The sequence below is a fragment of the Neoarius graeffei genome, chromosome 4 (assembly GCF_027579695.1).
Source record: "Neoarius graeffei isolate fNeoGra1 chromosome 4, fNeoGra1.pri, whole genome shotgun sequence".
In the NCBI taxonomy this organism is placed as follows: Eukaryota; Metazoa; Chordata; class Actinopteri; order Siluriformes; family Ariidae; genus Neoarius; species Neoarius graeffei.
The window spans coordinates 37,133,316-37,156,381 of record NC_083572.1 but is presented as its reverse complement, the minus strand read 5'-3'; the positions used below and the strand labels follow the sequence as shown (position 1 = coordinate 37,156,381).

The 23,066-nt window shown below is 43.3% G+C and overlaps 1 protein-coding gene across 1 annotated transcript; it reads left to right on the top strand.

Moving 5' to 3' along the window:
• The first annotated feature begins 16,879 nt into the window (after positions 1 to 16,879).
• mych (myelocytomatosis oncogene homolog) lies at positions 16,880 to 21,046 on the top strand. Its single transcript, XM_060918202.1, has 3 exons — positions 16,880 to 17,003; positions 17,579 to 18,122; positions 19,167 to 21,046. The coding sequence occupies exons 2-3, from the start codon at positions 17,591 to 17,593 to the stop codon at positions 19,661 to 19,663; spliced, it is 1,029 nt and encodes a 342-aa protein (XP_060774185.1). The 5' UTR covers positions 16,880 to 17,003; positions 17,579 to 17,590; the 3' UTR covers positions 19,664 to 21,046.
• Positions 21,047 to 23,066: the final 2,020 nt, after the last annotated feature.

Here is a 23,066-nt window from a genome sequence, read left to right as displayed (position 1 = left end):
TTTCTCTTTTTCTTCTTTCTATACAATACAGTGCAGAAACAACCACCACAGCCACTTGCTCAGACTCCATATTGACATTCATGAAAAAGTTTAAATATTTTAATGACTTAATAAAAACACAGGGGCGGCACGGTGATGTAGTGGTTAGCGCTGTTGCCTCACAATAAGAAGGTCCGAGTTCAAGCCCCGTGGCCGGCGAGGGCCTTTCTGTGCGGAGTTTGCATGTTCTCCCCGTGTCCGTGTGGGTTTCCTCCGGGTGCTCCGGTTTCCCCCACAGTCCAAAGACATGCAGGTTAGGTTAAATGGTGACTCTAAATTGACCGTGAGTGTGAATGGTTGTCTGTGTCTATGTGTCAGCCCTGTGATGACCTGGCGACTTGTCCAGGGTGTACTCCGCCTTTCGCCCATAGTCAGCTGGGATAGGCTCCAGCTTGCCTGCGACCCTGTAGAACAGGATAAAGCGGTTAGAGATAATGAGATGAGATGAGATAATGAGATGAATAAAAACACAAAGAAGGAACTAAGTCAACAGAACTGACTGTATTCATCAGTGATTATTTCCTGTTAAGAGCAGTCAACTGAAGAGAGACTACAAGGCTCATGTGTAAATGCTGCAAGTGACTTTTACCTCAGGTGATGAAACAGAAACTGAGGTGGAAAATGCTGATAAAGTAATATAGACATTTAGGCACTGCCTAAAAGAGGAGCTCCTGATGAGTGTATGAGTAACATATTTGCAAGGGCACAAAATCAACATGAATATAATAATAAAGCACATGAACCATCGAACTGTGTCGTTTATTTCACGTTAATAAATTGCTGCATTGTCTTGTGACAGTGATACCAATAATGAGAGACACATCCCAGTTACAATACATATTTATTCCTTTCTTTGACACCGCATGCTATGTGCCAGAAACAACACCACGACATTTATTATGGTGTGACCCTGCTGTGTGCCTGTTGGACAACAGTGAACCAGCGCTTTCACTTTATATCATTACTATATAGTTACAATCAAATGTTAGACATAAGAACTAAACAATATCAATCTGTGGTAGTTTTAGATTATCTGAAACTAAGGAAAGATGCTCATAATTATTACTGAACTAGACATTAATTATGTTTATATGAGTGTGCAGCGAGGGTGACACGGTGGTGTAGTGGTCAGCACTGTCGCCTCACAGCAAGAAGGTCCGGGTTCGAGTCCAGTGGCCAACGAGGGCCTTTCTGTGTGGAGTTGGTGTGCTCTCCCCGTGTCTACATGGGTTTCCTCCGGGTGCTCCGGTTTCCCCCACAGTCCAAAGGCTTGCAGGTTAGGCTCAATGGTGGCTCTAAATTGACCGTAGGTATGAATGTGAATGGTTGTATGTGTCTATGTGTCAGCCCTACGATGACCTGGCGACTTGTCTAGGGTGTACCACACCTCTCACCCATAGTCAGCTGGGATAGGCTCCAGCTTGCCCGCGACCCTGTAGAACAGGATAAGTGGCTACAGATAATGGATGGATGGAGTGTGCAGAGTAAGAAATTGTTCAGATAAAAAGCATACAATGCAAAGATGCATTGCCCGCTATGAAAACAAACAGTAGGAAAAGACTAAGAAAAAAAACCCTATTGGAAATCATACTCTTTGACCAAATGCAATTTATGAGCTCCAAGGGTTAGAGCTTCAAACCTGATGTGTCAAACAGTTGTCTGGTTACAACTGTCAACACGCTAGTGGACTAATAAAACTGTTTTAACTAGTTTTATATGAAACTGTTGTGAATATTTTCCATAAAATGTGTTAATAAATAATCCCATGTTATTTTTAAAAAACAAATTAAAAATAAGCACTGGATAAAAGCCCATCTATTTTATGTAAATGAAGATACAAATTTCATTGTCCAGTAGTCAAGTGTTTATGAGATATGTTGCCTTGCACTTACAATTGGGTTGCCTGTGGTGGTACACATTTGTCATTTATACATACGGTGCTTAAGCATGCATTGATGTACATTAAAACAAACACAAAGCTTTTATGATCAGCTTCTCTTTGATCTCCCCCCTCCTTTTCTATCCTCCAAAACACACATCAACAACAGGTGTCCTTACTTTGCTACTCACCTTCCCTGACCCCACCCTCCATTCACAAACTGATGCTTAGCCACACCCCTGCTGCCACATACCCCCACCCCAGACTTTGAAAAATCCCTGTTCTTTAAATAAAACAGGGTGCCCACTCACACCTGATTGTCATCCCATTCATTGAAAACACCTGACTCTAATTTCACCTTCAAATTAACTGCTTATCCTAGAGGTTCACATACTTTTGCCACTCACAGATATGTAATATTGGATCATTTTCCTCAATAAATAAATGACCAAGTATAATATTTTTGTCTCATTTGTTTAACTGGGTTCTCTTTATCTACTTTTAGGACTTGTATAAAAATCTGATGATGTTTTAGGTCATATTTATGCAGAAATATAGAAAATTCTATAGAGTTCACAAACTTTCAAGCACCACTGTATATCTGCATGATTTAATGCATGGCACTGCTGCCACATGATTGATTAGATCATTGCATGAATGAGTCGGTGTACAGGTGTCCCTTATAAAGTGCTCAGTGAGTGTATATATTGCAGTCTGAAGACTGTATTGTTAAAAAGGATAAACCAAAATGAATATTGAAAAAAGATGGGAAATTGATCAGTCATTGCACAAACACTGGGTATATCCAATACAACAATTGTGTTGGAGAAGGAAATTAGCTGATAAGTTTTACTGAGCATCTTGCAGAACCAGCCACAGTTCTTCTGGAGACTTTGACTGTTGCACTTGTTTCTTTTTGCATGCAAAACCCATCAGTTATGATTTTGTCTGAAAAGTGGTCTTTTACATAATAATGTATGCTGCTTTCTTTACCAACATACAAACATAATTTGTTACTGGAAAACTAATATTTGGAAATCTAAAATGTTTTTGTACTCACTCAATGTAGAAATCTCATTTCATTATCTCTAGCCACTTTATCCTGTTCTACAGGGTCGCAGGCAAGCTGGAGCCTATCCCAGCTGACTACAGGCGAAAGGTGGGGTACACCCTGGACAAGTCGCCAGGTCATCACAGGGCTGACACATAGACACAGGCAACCATTCACACTCACACCTACAGTCAATTTAGAGTCACCAGTTAACCTAACTTGCATGTCTTTGGACTGTGGGGGAAACCGGAGCACCCGGAGGAAACCCACGCGGACACGGGGAGAACATGCAAACTCCGCACAGAGCCGGCCATGGGGCTCGAACCCGGCCCTTCTTGCTGTGAGGCGACAGTACTAACCACTACACCACCATGCCGCCCCTCAATGTAGAAATCATAAAATAAAAATCTGTAACAAAGTTTGTACTTGAAAAAAGAGGGTGCCTTAGACTTTTGCACAGTACTGTATATACACAGAATATACAACCCCAATTCCAAAAAAGTTGGGACAAAGTACAAATTGTAAATAAAAACGGAATGCAATGATGTGGAAGTTTCAAAATTCCATATTTTATTCAGAATAGAACATAGATGACATATCAAATGTTTAAACTGAGAAAATGTATCATTTAAAGAGAAAAATTAGGTGATTTTAAATTTCATGACAACAACACATCTCAAAAAAGTTGGGACAAGGCCATGTTTACCACTGTGAGACATCCCCTTTTCTCTTTACAACAGTCTGTAAACCTCTGGGGACTGAGGAGACAAGTTGCTCAAGTTTAGAGATAGGAATGTTAACCCATTCTTGTCTAATGTAGGATTCTAGTTGCTCAACTGTCTTAGGTCTTTTTTGTCGTATCTTCCGTTTTATGATGCGCCAAATGTTTTCTATGGGTGAAAGATCTGGACTGCAGGCTGGCCAGTTCAGTACCCGGACCCTTCTTCTACGCAGTCATGATGCTGTAATTGATGCAGTATGTGGTTTGGCATTGTCATGTTGGAAAATGCAAGGTCTTCCCTGAAAGAGACGTCATCTGGATGGGAGCATATGTTGCTCTAGAACCTGGATATACCTTTCAGCATTGATGGTGTCTTTCCAGATGTGTAAGCTGCCCATGCCACACGCACTAATGCAACCCCATACCATCAGAGATGCAGGCTTCTGAACTGAGCGCTGATAACAACTTGGGTTGTCCTTCTCCTCTTTAGTCCGAATGACACGGCGTCCCTGATTTCCATAAAGAACTTCAAATTTTGATTCGTCTGACCACAGAACAGTTTTCCACTTTGCCACAGTCCATTTTAAATGAGCCTTGGCCCAGAGAAGACGTCTGCACTTCTGGATTGTGTTTAGATACGGCTTCTTCTTTGAACTATAGAGTTTTAGCTGGCAACGGCAGATGGCACGGTGAATTGTGTTCACAGATAATGTTCTCTGGAAATATTCCTGAGCCCATTTTGTGATTTCCAATACAGAAGCATGCCTGTATGTGATGCAGTGCCGTCTAAGGGCCCGAAGATCACGGGCACCCAGTATGGTTTTCCGGCCTTGACCCTTACACACAGAGATTCTTCCAGATTCTCTGAATCTTTTGATGATATTATGCACTGTAGATGATGATATGTTCAAACTCTTTGCAATTTTACACTGTCGAACTCCTTTCTGATATTGCGCCACTATTTGTCGGCGCAGAATTAGGGGGATTGGTGATCCTCTTCCCATCTTTACTTCTGAGAGCCGCTGCCACTCCAAGATGCTCTTTTTATACCCAGTCATGTTAATGACCTATTGCCAATTGACTTAATGAGTTGCAATTTGGTCCTCCAGCTGTTCCTTTTTTGTACCTTTAACTTTTCCAGCCTCTTATTGCCCCTGTCCCAACTTTTTTGAGATGTGTTGCTGTCATGAAATTTCAAATGAGCCAATATTTGGCATGAAATTTCAAAATGTCTCACTTTCGACATTTGATATGTTGTCTATGTTCTATTGTGAATACAATATCGGTTTTTGAAATTTCTAAATTATTGCATTCCGTTTTTATTTACAATTTGTACTTTGTCCCAACTTTTTTGGAATCGGGGTTGTATTCAGTATTTACATAAAAGTAAACCAACATTCAGAAACCAGGTAGGAAAAATAAGTACACCCTTTGTTCTTCCACAAACACTGAGAGAGTAATTAGCAGATGTGTGCGCATGCATGCATTTGTGTGTGTGCTTGCATATCCATCCATTTTGGCATAGCACTACAGTGACATGGCCGCTCTGATGGTTTCAGCCATCAAAGTGTGGGGTTTACATTAGACCATATCAGCGGATCATCAGATTAACGTTTTTAAAACGATTCGCGTGCACACAGCAACGCCAATACATGATTCGCATGCACACAGCAACGCCAATACACGGATACGCTCGGCTCTGCAGGCATCCTGCGCTCCAAATCACTCCGCCCTGAACAGCGAGTGCCCTCTGGAGGGTGCGCACTCCGGCCCTGCACAGCTCACAGAGCGCGCGAGTGAAGCGCACGAGCAGTGATTCGGGACTCAGCCGCTGTGTGTGTGATCTCAGTGCATATCGGGCATGCGCGTCACTTACCACTTGCAAGTGGAAGGATGGCAAGCCTAAAGACAATCATAACTACACAGTGGGCAGTATTTGCGTCAGTATTTGCAGTATTTTCATACTTTTATACTCTTTAATGAAAGGTGATACAAGGCGGAAGTCCGCGCCGTTTTTCAGCAGTCGCGTCACATGACCAACGCCAGCAAATCAGGAAGGTGGATGTCACAGTGACGTTGTCCAATGACGACGCCAGCTAGAGCTCAGCACAGCGTATCCGCGTATTCTCAATGTTTACACAGCACCGGAGCTGACACGATCTGGATTGAATACGTGGACCCTGGCGGATTCCCGTTTCCCGGCGTTTCCAGGCGTTTTAATGTAAACGGACAGTGCATCCGCGAAGAAAACGAGACAGATACGGTCTAATGTAAACTTGGCCTAAGGAACATTACAGTAGTGGTTTCCTGTTTCCTTCTACTGGATTATTATAAAGGTTTTCTCCTCTCAACCATTCACATCTATGGACAATTTAGAGCCACCAATTAGCCTAACCTGCATGTCTTTGGACTGTGGGAGAATCCAGAGGAAACCCACACAGACATGGGGAAAACATGCAAACTCAACACAGAAAGGCCCCCGTCGGCTGCTGGGCTCGAACCCAGAACCTTCTTGCTGTGAGGCAACAGTGCTAACCACTTGCACCTGTGTGTGTGTGTGTGCATACACAATCCAAAATCAGAAAATTTGTGATGATAAGGAAAATGCAAACAAAAGAAGAAAGCAGTTATTCCTAGGGGAATTTGGATAGATCACTATCTATCTATCTATCTATCTATCTATCTATCTATCTATCTATCTATACACACACACACACAAGTGCATCTCAAACAATTAGAATATTGTGAAAAAGTTCATTTTTTTCATAATTTAATTCACAAAAGGTAAATTTTCATATGAAAATCAAAAAGCCAGTATCTCTAATTATTAGAATATTTCCTATGATCAATAAAAAAAAAGGATTTACAATACAGAAATATCCAACTTCTGAAAAGTATTTTCATTTATACACTCAATACTGGGTGGCACGGTGGTGTAGTGGTTAGCGCTGTCGCCTCACAGCAAGAAGGTCCTGGGTTCGAGCCCCGGGGCCGGCGAGGGCCTTTCTGTGTGGAGTTTGCATGTTCCCCCCGTGTCCGCATGGGTTTCCTCCAGGTGCTCCGGTTTCCCCCACAGTCCAAAGACATGCAGGTTAGGTTAACTGGTGACTCTAAATTGACCGTAGGTGTGATTGTGAGTGTGAATGGTTGTCTGTGTCTATGTGTCAGCCCTGTGATGACCTGGCGACTTGTCCAGGGTGTACCCTGCCTTTCGCCCGTAGTCAGCTGGGATAGGCTCCAGCTTGCCTGCGACCCTGTAGAAGGATAAAGCGGCTAGAGATAATGAGATGAGATGAGACACTCAATACTTAGTTGGGACTCATTTACCACAAATTACTGCATCAATGCTGTGTGGCATGGAGGCGATCAGCCTGTGGCACTGCTGAGGTGTTATTGAGGCCCAGGTTGCATTGATAGTGGCCTTCAGCTTGTATATATGTTTGGGTTGGGTGTTTCTCATCTTCCTCTTGACAATACACCATAGGTTCTCTATGGGGTTCCCTCCCCATGGTGCTGATACCTTGTTGTGGTGGTGGTGGGGGGGCTTGCGTGCATCAGTGACCCCTGAGAGCTATACCAACGGGGGCACTGCCTGTGGAAGGTTCTACCATGTCAGGCAGGTCTTGGGGATAGATGTCAGACAAAATTCAGCCCGTGGTCCTCCAGGTTGGGGGTTGGCCTGCTGTGCCATACCTACATTCTTACACACCCTGACTTACCAGGCCTTCAGCTTGTGGCCAAGAAAAGCACCAAGTTTTGGCTTAAAAGCCCCCACACTAGAAAACTACAGATGACTGTCATTGTTCCTGTAGCCCTATAGACCTGCTCTTCTGCCTGCCCTGTTTGTTGCTCTTCTGTCTGTTGTTCTGTCTGTCCTGTCTGCCTTTTCTGGCTTGGCTGGACTGTCAAAATAAAATATTCCACTTTTGTCCTGCCAGTGGTCTTACCCTTCGGGACATCTTACCTTTGAAAGAATTCAAATAGTCATGTTGGTTTAATAAATCTACGCAGTCACAACAACATGCCTTTTCCTGGAGGACAAGTTTCTTGTGTTTATTCTGAATCTTACCTGCTCTGATTGGTAGGCAAGCCTACAGCAAAATGGTCACGTTCTTTGATATTACAGGTGACCATGCTTTATTTACTTTAACTGAGCAATTACATACATCATAAATAATTAAAAATAAATACCCTGTAAATAAACAATAGGTATGGTGGCTAATGGCTCTTCTTGTATTTGTAATATTATCTCTTACTTGCTTTATTTTACAACATTTCCAGTATGGCTTCAAATAAAGTCATAAAGTATGATAACATACAGTAAACAAACTAAAAATGCACCTTAATAAACGTGTGCTAAGGAGGTGCTCTCCCATGCTGCTTGTTGGCGAAGATAGAGGCTGTGGCACAGCAGTAGGCCTATAATGATTTATCATGCCTAGTACACAGCTCCAGACCTGGCGGCAGAAGTGGTCTAGTAGCTGGGCATTGCACTGGTTGGGGGTGGGCACGCATTGGCGAACCCATTTTACTAGGGGGGTCCGGGGGCATGCTCCCTCGGAAGAAATTTTTGAAAAAAACACTCTAAAATGGTGTATTTTGAGTTCTTCAGACACCCTGTTCCGCTGCTATATATTGTCCGTCACTGAGCGCATTTGCAGGGAATATTCCGTTTCATACGGAATATTGGCAGTATTCTGTTTGCACACGAGTCATGTTGTAAACTCGTTCCGCATACCTAACACTGAATGCGCAAATGGATGATTGTGATTGCAATGTTGACAGCCAATTAAGATTGATATTTACAATTAAGAGTGCGCAACAGATTACATCACACTCATCCTCCCTGCACAAAGCCTAACTGCAGTAACTGAATCCCTTCTAAGTGAAACCATGCACATTAAAAGTTTTATGTCTCAAATCTAGTTTTGTGAAGCATGACAACATTAATCTTTAATACAGATGTGTTTTGTAGGTTAACTGAAATGTCAAAACCAGTTTCTTACCTCCAGTGCTTAGTTTGCAAATCAAACGCCAAGTGCATGACAGCGCAGGGCTGACGAGATGGGCGCAGGCCGAAACGTTAAGAAAACAGTGTGTCGTGTATACACATTTTAAATTAAGGACTTTTTCTTTAATATTATGCCCTTTTTAAAAAAACAAAAGCGTTTAATTGTAGTAGCCTGCGATTTATTTATTTATTTTAAATATTGTGTTAAGCTGTTGGCCCTAGCCTATGACAGGGCGGGCCCACGTGACTAAATGGGCGGGCCTGGCCCCCAAAGACCCGCCCATCGTGCCGGGCCCGCACAGCTCTCGATATGGCATTAAATATTCTCACAACACTTATAGGCTAAAACGATTAAGAAGCTTTATATAAGTTCATAATTACGCCAGTAACGCCACACATTGGCGTGCATATGTACAAACCTGTCTGAGACACCCGTCTTCAACTCAGATACCTTCTTCTCCCTCCTCTTCCTCTAAATTGACGGTAGGCAATTATCCAACTTCCGGCGAGTGCAGCATCATTAGATGCGCCACCTACCATAGGGGAGTGTGTACAGAAGGGAACACCTCTCTGCCTGTTTAGCCGTGCATAAGGCATAATTGATTGATCGCAAGTGGTTGGCGCGACGCAATGGGTAGCCTAGATCAGATAGATAAACTAGATTTTTTTCTAGCGTGAGAAATCGGAGGTATGGCGTGTGAGCGTGTGAAGACAATCAAATGCATGTGTCTCACGCTCATTGCGTGAGAGTTGGCAGCCCAGACTGTGTCATTGGTGGAACCATCTTCCCACATAAAAACATTCATAAGCTTACTTGGATCTTGCCGGATGGTAAAACATCCAACCAAATTGATCACATTGCAATTAACGGAAAGTGGCGGAGATCCCTACTAGATGTGAGAGTATGCTGCGGCGCAGAAGTATATAGTGATCACCATCTCCTAGTGGCAACCATCAAGCTTAAACTGCACAAAACTGCGATGGAAGGATTGTCAAGGAAACATCTAGACATTGCCAGACTAAAGTGCCCTAAGACTAACCAAGAATTTGTGATAGAACTGAAGAACTGCTTTGCTGCTCTCGCTGATACCAACAATGAATGCAACATGGATACTAACTGGAAGACCATAAAGAACACCTAGGTTGAGATGGCAATAAATAACCTAGGCTACAGAAAGAAAAGGAGCAAGGAATGGATAACACCAGGAACGTGGCAGAAAGTCAGAGAGAGGAAAGACCTGAAAACCAAGTTGTTGAACACTAAATCACCAAGGCTCTTACAGCAGGCCCAGACAGCCTATAAGACCAAAGATTATGAGGTGAAGAGAACTGTGAGGAGTGACAAGAGGTCCTTCGTGGATGAACTTGCAAGAGAAGCTGAGCATGCTGCTGCTAGAGGGGAGTTGAGTACTGTTTATAAGATCACCAAACAGCTGTGTGGCAAGAAAAGCTGCCACTCTCCCCCCATGAAAGACAAGGAAGGTAATAACATCACTACTGAGTGTGAACAAGCAGTGCGCTGGGTGGAACATTTCTGTGAAGTCCTTAACAGACCAGAGCCAGAAAACCCTGCCACTACAGGAACACCAGAAGTTCTCTTGGGCATTGACACTGGGCCACCCTGTGAAGAAGAAGTCAGGCTAGCCATCAAAGCCTTGAAGAATGGAAAGGCCTGTGGAGTTGACAGCATCCGTGCAGAAATGCTAAAGGCCACTATAGATACCTCAACTAAGATTCTAACAAATTTCTTCCATTCTGTTTGGGACTCAAACATCATCCCAGAAGACTGGACTAAGGGCCTCATTGTAAAGCTCCCGAAGAAAGGGAACCTCCACAGCTGTGATAACTGGTGAGGCATCACACTGCTCTCTGTACCATCTAAAGTGTTCTGTTGAATCCTTCTGGTCAGAATTGACGCAGCTACTGACAACAAGCTGAGAGAAGAGCAAGCCAGCTTCATCATCAACAGAAACCTATCTGAGTGGTTCCCTGTTTAGTCTGGTGTGCGACAAGGCTGTATCATCTCGCCTATGCTCTTCCTCCTTGCCATCAATTGGATTATGCATAACACCACAGCAGACAAACCAAGAGGTATCCGATGGACTCTGTTTTCCCACCTGAAAGATCTGGATTTTGCTGATGATCTAGCCATTTTGTCGTCCAATCAAAACCATCTACAGGAGAAGACCGAAAGACTGCATAATTTTATGAACCAGACTGGCCTGAACATGAATACCACCAAGACACAAACCATGTATATCAACCCAACTACAGCAGCACCCATCACAGTAGACAGCAAACCACTTGAGGGAGTAGATGAATTTATCTATCTGGGCAGTATTGTGAGTTCTGATAATGCAGCCGGCAAAGACATCACTGCACACCTTGGAAAGGCACAATGTGCTTTTACTGCACTTCGTTCCATCTGAAAGTCTAAACAGTACAGTCTATGCATGAAGATGTGAATATATAACAGCAATGTTAAGTCAGTTTTGTTATATGGCTCAGAATGTTGGAGAGTGATACAGAGTGACATGAGGAAGCTGGATGTTTTTCACAATAGATTTTTGAGAAGGATTTTTGGTATCTTCTGGCCAGCAGTATTATTGTGGCAGCGGGGGCGTGGTCAAGCATCGGTCTGTGACTGGAGGGCGGAGTCAGGGAAGGTGAGTGGCAGAATCACTACACCTGAGGTCGATTAACATGTGTTTGTGTGTCTTCCCCAGTGACCGCGCCCTATTTAAGGAGAGAGCGAGAGCGGCTCTCTGCCCAACCAGACGACTTGTGTGTGTGTGGCTGGGAGAGTTGATTTAGAACTGAAAAGTGCTAAATAAACGAGTTTTGGAACTTGAATTCTGGCCTGCCGTCTTTCTGTGCTCCTCCCACTCTTATGAACTGCCACAGTGGGTTTCAGCACCACTGTGGCAGTTCGTAAGAGTGGGAGGAGCACAGAAAGACGGCAGGCCAGAATTCAAGTTCCAAAACTCGTTTATTTAGCACTTTTCAGTTCTAAATCAAATCTCCCAGCCACGTGCACACACGCGCACACACAAGTCGTCTGGTTGGGGAGAGAGCTCCTCTTGCTCTCTCCTTAAATAGGGTGCAGTCACTGGGGAAGACACATAAACACACGTTAATTGACCTCAGGTGTAGTGATTCTGCCACTCACCTTCCCTGACTCCGCCCTCCGGTCACAGACCGATGCTTGACCACGCCCCCGCTGCCACAATTATCTAACCAGGAGCTATACAAAAAGACCAGAAGCCGCAGTGTGGTTGATGAAATCAAACGCCGACGCATGAGATGGCTCAGGCATGTCTTACCAACAGCGGATCCTCAAAGTTGCCCTAATGTGGACATCCCCTGGAAGGCGGAAGCCTGGAAGACCTAAGACCACTTCGAGAAGAACTATCACCTCTGAGCTATCCAAGTTAAATCTATCATGGGGTGAGGCACAACATCTTGCTAAAGACTGTCAAAAGTGGAGGTGCTTGTTATTGGCCTTATGCCCCACTCAGGGCGAAGAGGATTAAGTAAGTAAGTCTCTATGGGGTTCAGGTCAGGTGTGTTGGCTGGCCAATCAAGTACAGTAATATCATGGTCAGCAAACCATTTGGTAGTATTTTTGGCACTGTGGGCAGGTGCTAAGTCCTGCTGGAAAAGGAAATCAGCATCTCCATAAAGTTTGTCATCAGATGGAAGCATGAAGTGCTCTAAAATCCCCTGGTAGATGGCTGCATTGACTCTGGACTTGATAAAACACAATGGAGCAACAGTAGCAGATGACATGGCACCCCAAACCATCACAGACTGCAGAAACTTCACACTGGCTTTCAAACACCTTGGATTCTGTGCCTCTCCACTCTTCCTCCAGACTCCAGGGCCTTGATTTCCAAATGAAATGCAAAATTTACTTTCATCTGAAGAGAGGACTTTGGACCACTGAGCAACAGTCCAGTTCTTTAGCCTTAGCCCAGGTAAGACACTTCTGACGTTGTCTCTGGTTCAGGAGTGGCTTGATATTATGAATGTGACAGTTGTAGCCCCTTTCCTGAAGGCATCTGTGCATGGTGGCTCTTGATGCACTGGCACCAGCCTCAGTCCACTCCTCTTGAAGCTTTCCCAAGTTCTTGAATTGACTTTTCTTGACAATGCTTTCAAGGATGCAGTCATCCCTGTTGCTTATGCACCCTTTCCAGCCAGGCTTTTCAGCAATGACCTTCTGTGGCTTACCCTCCTTGTAGAGGGTGTCAATGATCATCTTCTGGACAACTATCAAGTCAGCAGTCGTCCCTGTGATTGTGGTTGCATGTATTGAACTAGACCAAGAGATATACTGTATTTATACTGTTTTACTCAAAATGAAATACTCTAATATTTTTATTTTATTTTTGTGCTGTAGGCCATATTTATCAAAATTAAAATAGAAAAATGCTTGAAACATTTTAGTTTACATTTTGCAATATAATGTGCAATACCTCTCCTGCTGGACTTTTTTCATATTTTATTTTTTATATTGGTATATAACATGCAATATAAAGTGCAATAGCTCTCCTGCTGCCCCCCTTTTCCCTTTTTTCTCCTCTCTCTCCCCTCTTTCTCTCTTCCCCATATCTTATTCTTTTTATATTTGTATATGTAAATACTTAATTTATTTTAATTTATCTAGAAGCTTTTCTCTATTTCTTTTCTCTGTTTATCTGTAATGATGCTGCTGGAATCTTAATTTCCCTGAGGGAACCCTCCCAAAGGGATCAATAAAATTTTATCTAATCTAATCTGTTAATACTTAATTTATCTAGAAGTTTTCTCTATTTTCTATTCTCTGTTTATCCTGTAATGATACTGCTGGAATTTTAATTTCCCTGAGGGAACCCTCCCAAGGGGATCAATAAAGTTCTATCTATCTATCTTGCATGTAATGAGTCTAGAATGTATAAGTTTTTCACTTTCTTAAATAACTGATGGAAAATATTGAACTTTTCACAATATTCTATATGTCTGAGATGCACTAGTAGGCCTACATTATCTCATCTCATCTCCTCTAGCCACTTTATCCTGTTCTACAGGGTTGCAGGCAAGCTGGAGCCTATCCCAGCTGACTACGGGCGAAAGGCGGGGTACACCCTGGACAAGTCGCCAGATCATCACAGGGCTGACACATATGCCGCTTTTCCACTACCAACGCGGCTGAGTTGGGCTGAGCCGTGCCGTGCTGAGTTGGGCTGAGTCGAGCTGAGTGGGGCTGTTGGAGTTGCATTCCGACTACAACCGCGCTGAACCGTGCTGGCTGGAAGTGGGTGGACACATTGGGTGGAGTCCGCGAAAGTGGGTGGACGTCATGTGATGTCGTTAGGCGGCGCAAACAGTGACATCAGTGACCTTTTAAGCGGTAGCCTCATGACCCGGATAGTAAACAATAAACATGGAGGACATGGAGTCGTTAGTGTTGCTGGTCTTGGTGCTGTGGCTTGTTGTCACCAACAACGCCAACAGATACTGGCAAGAGCGTATAGATGAGGCGAGGCGCATAAGGCTTCAGAAATTCTCGTAATTCGTAATTCTTCTTCTTCCGGGTTTACGGTGTTTACAGATCCCAGCGTGCTCGCGGGGCGTGTGTGGGCATGTGAGGACACTCCTCCTCACCAATCAGTGCACAGGGGAGTGTCTCCTCACGCCCCTAGCCCCACTCGGCTCAGTTTGGCTCGCTTCAGCCCCACTCCAAAACCGTGCGAGTTTTGGGTGCTAAGCAGGGCTGAAGCGAGCTGAGTCATGTTGCTCTAAGGTAGTCGAAACGCGAGCCGTGTCGGGCTGAAGTGAGCTGAAAAAGGGTAGTGGAAAAGGGCCAATAGACACAGACAACCATTCACGGTCAATTTAGAGTCACCAGTTAACCTAACCTGCATGTCTTTGGACTGTTGGGGAAACCGGAGCACCCGGAGGAAACCCACACGGACAGAACATGCAAACTCCGCACAGAAAGGCCCTCGCCAGCCACGGGGCTCGAACCCGGCCCTTCTTGCTGTGAGGCGACAGTGCTAACCACTACACCACCATGCCTACATTATATTCAATTTAATTTTCACAAAGCAACCACACAACAAGCCTGATCAATGTCCTTAAGGAGAAAGTTAAGGCCCGGTCCCACTGCACTTACGGATGCAAAGAGGATGTAAAACGTAAAAAAATCTTTGCCATCCGTTGGAAAACGCTATGCATCCGTTGTGTACTCATTGCATACGTGCTTCATACGCTCTATCCATCAAGCATCCGTCCACTGTGATTTCATCCGTGCAAAAAGTTTTGAGCTGCACAAAACTTTTAGAACGGATGAACTTTCCGCCGTGTACGATGTAAATCCTCGACATATACGAGCAGCAAACGTTCTATGTCCGTTATCATCCGTTAAACGTCTGCTGTATCCTCTCTGCATCCTCTGGGCATCCTCGCAACTCACATCCGCTGCAGCTGAAAATGGAAAGAGGGAGGAAAGATAAGGTACATGAAACGTCTATTCATCGTTAGTAGCACAGAAATAGAAAGGATGTAAGCGTATGCATCTCGAATATAAAGTATTCAAAACGGACAAAGCGTTTATATCTGCGATGTATCTCGTATATTTAGGATGTCTGGAGTATGTCTAGAGTATGTAGAAGGACACCTAGCGGACAATCAATATTTTGTATAAAAAGGGGGAGAAAATCATCTAGTAGTAGAGATGTATCGATGTAGCCGCCAGCACGTCTTTCCGCTTTATGCTGACGGCGTGCGTGCTGCATCCCTTTATTTCCGCGGAGCAGACGCAATTCATACCCCCCGCATGCGCAGTGAACGGTCTGCATCCGATATACATCCGCGCAACATCCCCTTTGTTTCCGTTAGGCGTACGTGATGCATTCCCTTCATCTGCTATGCATCCGCTCTTTCTGCTAGGCGTCCGCTTCTCAGTTATCACCGGTAACCCCTTTGGAGCTGTCATCCACTTCCATCCGCTTTCATCCGCTAGGCTTCCTATGAACATGCGTTTAACATCCCCGCTATATACTACCCACGTCCGTTCTTTTCCGTTCTGTTTTCGCAAATTTTCGCCAATTTTGTCCATTTCTGGAGCGGATGAAAACGGATAGAGCCACCCCCGAAATTTTGCTCGTCCGCTGTGTCCTTTTTGCATACGTTTTGTGTCCATCGGCCAGTGGGACCGGGCCTTTAAATGGAACACTGAACGGTAACATTTTCAGATTTTCATTTTACACGTTTTACAAATGCAGGAGTCGAATTGACCTGTAGGCGGCGCGTGCACTTTAGAAAACCACATCTGGCATACAGAACAAACTGAGCAAATAAAGATCAAATGTTAATGACTTTCACAATAATAAGCATTGTGTTTTTGTTTTACATTGTGAACATCGGTATTACATTGTGTGTCATATTTGCAGTGGTTGAGAACACTTTCGGTTCAAAATGTGGCACTACACTACTAGTGTTAGAACACGTGTCCCATAAGGCTGCAGGGAAACTGAATTTCCGCACTGGCATTTGAGGAAAAATAGAGCTGGAAAGGGCATTCTGTTTTAGTAACGGATTTTTCTTCTGGAAGTGAAGCACATTTGAGCTCACTGCACTTTCTTATAAGAGGCCCGGAGACACCTATCTCATACCGGATGTTTACATCGCACATGAAGTCTTTGTTTGAAAGAGGGTGTTGCCTGCCTGTTACTCTCTAATTCACTTCATTCTGGGTCACGTGGTAGCTTTAAGTCAGTGCGTTTACAATTTAAGTTTGTTTTTAAATTAACTAGATGAGTTTCAGAGTTCTCAGAGTAATCAGTTCTTCTGGCCCGAAAAACAGCCAGCTTTGCACCCACTGACACGTGGAAAGTAACGCGCCTCCTGCCCTCGTTTCTTGGAATTCCAGCGGCGCTTCGCCGCAGTCATATCCCTCCGCGCAGCGCACTATTCCCGCTCTTCGTGTGTCTTTCCTCGAAATCCCCGATATCAGACACGTTTTACAAGATTAACGATCAAACGTTTGGTCAAAACACATTATTATTTCATAATAATAAATACTCTTCAGATTAAATATTTTAGAGATAGATTTTTGGCGCGAATTTGTCCGTGGAAGGACACTAATAAGCGCTTCGGTACTATAAAGTTAAATCCCTTCAGTGCCCCACCTACTGCCGTTCCATACCGCATGCTCTTGTAGTATAGGGCTTAGGACATTTACTTTATTCTAACAAACTATTTCCTGTGTATTTCGCCAACATCTTGTTTTGATTCATCAGGGTCACTGAAGAAAAAGGTAAGTCGTTCATATTTACATCAAATACACGTAATGCAGTGTGGTCTGACTGGAAGAAGCGTGGCACATGGGTGTGCATGCCGGCTTTGCCTTGTAGAGGGTTTATTTTTCTTTTTAAATGTATATTTCTATATATCATTAGTTTGAACTCTCACAAATCGTTGGCTTTGGATAAAACCAGCTTTAAAGATACTTAAAAACGACATTTACTTGAGAGTAAATGCCAGAGCAGTATTGACTTTGGATTACTGTACATTATTTATTTGAATTCCAAGTATCGCGTAAAAGATTCTGTCAATATTAGGACCGAGTTTAAAGTCAATGTCAACTGAGAAATTGGTGAACGAAGCGGCCTTTCCAGCTGTTGCATGATGTCACTAGAAACCTGGAGGCGGAAGAGACAGGCCTGAAACCCCGCCCACTATATAGAGAAGTTTAAAAAAAAAAAAAAAAAGGAGGGGGGGGGGAGTAGCCGGTGTGGAACCGCATGCTTTAGTATTTACTTTGCCGCTGGTGCGAAGTCTATTTAACAAGCAAGATCTGGGTTGTTTTAGACGTTTATTCTTGTTTTCTAGGTTTCTGTAAACATGCTGCCGAGTCGTTCTCCGCCACACGACTGGCTTGAGGAGTCGGAACCGCTGCTGTTTGATGACGAGTTTTGCCAGAACTTAATTAAGGATCTGCAGTCGATTCCGACCCCACCGCAGTCTCCACCGATCAAGGTCGGCCTCGGCAAGTCCTTATCCAGCGTGGATCAGCTCGAGTTGGTGTCGGAGCTTTTGCTCGAGGACGGTGACTTTTTGCACTTGAACTGGAATTCTGATTTAGGTGATGTTTGTGCGAGGCAGCCTGACTCGGATGACTGTCTGTGGCCCTGCGCTGCGGAGAAATCGCTCGAAGAAAAGACGTCCGTCCTTTCTACGAGTCCTCTGCTGTCGGTTATCGATACGGAGATCTTTGCCGAGCTCGTCGGTTCCACGTTGGATTGTCGCGGCGCTGCGGCCGCGTGTGAGGCGCTCATGGAGAGCGAGAACTTCATCCTGAACACTCCTGAGCTCAGCGAGACCTCCTCCGATTATGGCTCCTTGTCTGCGGCCGGAGAATCATCCAGCGATTCTGGTGAGGAGAATATTTATTTAAAGGTTGTTTTACAATCAGGGTACGCAAACTGAAAATCACTTCAATATCAAAAGGCTTGACTAAATAAACTTGGTTGTTTATTGTAGCCCTGTGATAGCTCTATTTACCATGCAAAAAAAAATTGGTGATAACGTTATTTTTGGTGAATGTATGGCAATATATGTCATATTTAGCAAAATTACTCGTGTCATTTAGAAAAAGTGCTTTTTTTTTTTTTTTTTTTTTTTTACTACAGGTAGCTCCAAAAGGGATGCACTTAAATCATTCTTTATACCATAAAACACATATTTGGTTCCATATCATTGGAAACATAGTTAAGTTTTAATATTGAATGCCAGTAAGTTTTCAGACTATTTTGATCAAATTAGTATGTAACTGTGTCAAAAAAATGTCCTCTAATTTTTCAATATAAAATAACATATCTAAAATGACTATTTTCATCCTAAAATGTGGTCAAGATATTGGGACATAAATATTAGAGACCACTAACACAAAGCTTACAGCCTTATATTTAAAAGCACTATGGAAGTAGTGCATTCTGAATTGTCAAAAAAAAAAATGTCCTCTCTGAGAATCACTTCATTAGTTTCTCCCAGCCCTGCTTAAAGCTTCACTTAATCATCTTTATCTTATAGCAGATTACACAAAACTACCATACACACATGTCAAAAAATTACCTGAAATCTGTTCTTTAACTTGTCCTTCACTTAAAAACTGGTACAAGAACCAGTTTGAATCAATTTGAATTTTGGACCCCGGTGACACAAACTTTGTACCCTGATTGTAAAACAACCCTTAAGTTATTCTTACCACTGCTCATTTCTATGCCAGTTTTCTAATGTTCTTCACTACACTGGAGACAGCTGAGTCACAACTACCCCATATGGCTTTATTAATGCATATTTTGTTTGTCCGGCTGGTCTTCACTAGTGTTGGACTCACTTTTGCTGTAGCACTGCTCTATTGTTGACCTTGCTTGTTTTTGGTCTCTTTTTTTTTTTTTTTTCTGTGTGTGTAACGCAGAGGAGGAGATTGATGTGGTGACCGTTCGCCGCTGCAACACATTCACTCGCTCACAGCAGCAGAAAGATGATGACAGACGCGAGCAGGCGCTGAAACGCTGTCACTTTGAGATCCAGCAGCAACATAACTACGCCGCTCCTCGGCCCACCTCACCCCCACTTCCTTTGCCGAGTGTAAAACGCGTCCGTGGAAATACAAGACACTTCACCTCCCGCCATACCTGTGACCTGGAGGATGACGAGGAGCGCCGCAGGACCCATAACGTTATGGAGCGGCAACGACGTAATGAGTTGAAGAACTGCTTTCTACGTCTGCGCGATCACGTGCCTGAGTTGTCAAACAACGACAAAGCATCCAAGGTGATGATACTGAAACGAGCCAAGGAGAGCATCCGCAACTTGGAATCAGAGACACAGAGGCTCGGTCAAAAGAGAGACAGGCTGAGAAAGAAACAGGAACAGCTCAAGGCCAGATTGGAACTGCTCAAACGGCTTTGAGGCTTTTGAAGAATGTTTTGGGACTTGATACATCTGGAATACTGTTTGGAACATGGTCAGCATTCACAGGCTGTCCCAGTGATGCTGCACATGAGCAAAGCAGTATGATTTAACAACTGTTCATCTCAACGGAGATGGCTGGATTTTTTTTTTTAAAGTTTCTGTAAAGTTGTTCCTGGAGAGATGCCTCTTCAATGCAAAAATTGTTCTTGGAGAATTTCTTTAAAGCTATACCAAAACTATTAGTCTTAAAATGAGTGGTATTTTTCTATAGAGTTTGTTTACCTTAACCCTTTGTCAGTCTAAACCATCATTTAATCTGTGTAAATTGTGGTCCCTTATATTTGTTGAAAATCTTAATAGCTTGTATCCCCCCGACCCAAAGACAGAGCCACACTAGGGATGTGCATCTCCATCGCTGAGGCCGATGTGATACACATCTTGATGCAATGCCAGTGATCTGGTATATGTTAAAGGTGGATATGAAGCAACTGTTAATGCAAAACTATATATGATTTTACCCCAAATGAAATGTAGTGCATTTTGACATGATTTTATTTGGCACAATGTGAGTCAATGCTATGCAATTCAAGATTGACTTGCTAAACATTTGATTTGTAGCAATTTGATAATGTATGGCTTTTCTTTCTCCGCCATGATTGGTGACACGCCTGGGCAGGCCTGGAACTCACACAAGACTTGGCTGAGAGACTTGATGAAAATTGGTTTCAGACAGCAGTGGAGATAAGAGACATCAATCTGAATATAAAATTATTGGTCATATTTCCAAGTCATAAAGGAATTGGGCATCTTCTAATAATTGGGTCAGAGTTTACTGATGCAAAAATATTAGAAACGAATCATTGAGTTCATCCAAAATTGTACCTTTTGCAATTTTAATTTTTTTCCCCTTTCCTTAAATTGAATCTGGGCAGTCACGTCATGAACTTTTATGCTGGTGCACTGATGTGAATCAGTGAGTCTTCCCATCCCCCCCCCAATGATCATGTGCTACTGATGTATGATTTTGGGCTGGATCCAAAAATGGCCAGAGTTCTGGGGATGAATGTGATGTCTGTAAGTGGTTTTGTTTTTAATGGTAAGATTTATAATACAGTCTAGGCATTTGTGTACTGGAATGACAAGTCCATTTGCATTACCATTTGTAGTTGGGAGTGTCATTCAAAACACGAGTGTTCATATTTGAATACAGTTGTCTAGTGTTTTTATATATATAATTTTTTTTTTCATCCTCTTATCTACCTCTGCCAAAGAGACTGGGATTATTATTGCCTTTATAATGGCAACTGTATAAAATTCAGGGTTTTTTTTTTTTTTTTTGTCACTTAATTATGTATGATAAATTATTTAGATCTTTTGTTTGCAAAATTGAAGGTTTGTTCTTTTTAGCAGCACCTTTTATACTTTTTATTAAACAGATTATATATGCATGTGGTCTACTTTTGTTATTTTTGTGCGTCTGTCTGTCTTGCACATTACACTCATGAATATAATTGTGTAGAAAGATTAAAGGAACAGTCCACCGTACTTCCATAATGAAATATGCTCTTATCTGAGTTGAGACGAGCTGCTCCGTACCTCTCCGAGCTTTGCGCGACCTCCCAGTCAGTCAGACGCGCTGTCACTCCTGTTAGCAATGTAGCTAGGCTCAGCATGGCCAATGGTATTTTTTGGGGCTGTAGTTAGATGCGACCAAACTCTTCCACGTTTTTCCTGTTTACATAGGTTTATATGACCAGTGACATGAAACAAGTTCAGTTACACAAATTGAAACGTGGCGATTTTCTATGCTATGGAAAGTGCGCACTATAATGACAGGCGTACTAACACCTTCTGCGCGCTTCGGCAGCGCATTGATACGGAGCTCAGATATCAATGCGCTGCCGAAGCGCACAGAAGGTGTTAGTACGCCTGTCATTATAGTGCGGACTTTCCATAACATAGAAAATCGCCACGTTTCAATTTGTGTAACTGAACTTGTTTCATGTCACTGGTCATATAAACCTATGTAAACAGGAAAAACGTGGAAGAGTTTGGTCGCATCTAACTACAGCCCCAAAAAATACCATTGGCCATGCTGAGCCTAGCTACATTGCTAACAGGAGTGACAGCGCGTCTGACTGACTGGGAGGTCACGCAAAGCTCGGAGAGGTACGGAGCAGCTCGTCTCAATTCAGATAAGAGCATATTTCATTATGGAAGTACGGTGGACTGTTCCTTTAAGGTTTTAAATTAACTTAAAATCGCCACTGGAGTGTTTGAGTCAGGGTGATGTACTGGTGGTTATTATTTAACAGCTTAGGAGCTTACCTTTGCTCTTTTGCAGTGGGTCAGTAAAACTGGGGGATGGCAGATAAGTTATCAGAGCCTTCAGGAGCTAATTGAATAGGCTTGTTTTGATCAGTCCCAGGTGATCTTTATCCTTGACTTTGTATGAAACTTGCTGTGGAGGAGCATTCAGGCCCTATATGTATAAAGCTTCCACTAATTTTAAAATGGTCTTAGAAGTCAATGTAAGACAAAAAAATCCTCGTCAACAAGCTGTAAGTGAAATTGTGTTCTCAGAGCAATGTTTGGTTAGGAGTAAATCTTAAGCATGAAGTTTGACGGTTGCGTCATCTCATTTCATTATCTCTAGCCGCTTTATCCTGTTCTACAGGGTCGCAGGCAAGCTGGAGCCTATCTCAGCTGACTACAGGCAAAAGGCGGGGTACACCCTGGACAAGTCGCCAGGTCATCACAGGGCTGACACATAGACACAGACAACCATTCACACTCACATTCACACCTACGGTCAATTTAGAGTCACCAGTTAACCTAACCTGCATGTCTTTGGACTGTGGGGGAAACCAGAGCACCTGAAGGAAACCCACGCAGGCATGGGGAGAACATGCAAACTCCGCACAGAAAGGCCCTCATCGGCCACGGGGCTCGAACCTGGCCCTTATTGCTGTGAGGCGACAGCGCTAACCACTACACCACCGTGCCACCCTTGGTTGCGTCATAGTAAATGGATTTTATTCCACTTCCACCAAAAAAAATACTAAGTACAAAAAAATTCTACGTCTCTGTTCAATGTCAAAGTCCACTGGACCAAAAATACAAGCCCTCATAGATGCTTGGGGGAATAGAGAAAGACAGCATACAGAGAAGATTTAGGTGCAATCTGATTCGTGAGGACAAGAAAACTGTTTCCCAGGCGATGGTAGATCAAGTAATGTCTTGTAGTCAGTTGTTTTGCACAGATGATTGCAAGAAAAGATGTTCCATACTATCTGTGACTGTGGGCCAAGCCTTGAAAAATTTCATTTCATAGATTACTGGCTGGGGCGGCACGGTGGTGTAGTGGTTAGCGCTGTCGCCTCACAGCAAGAAGGTCCTG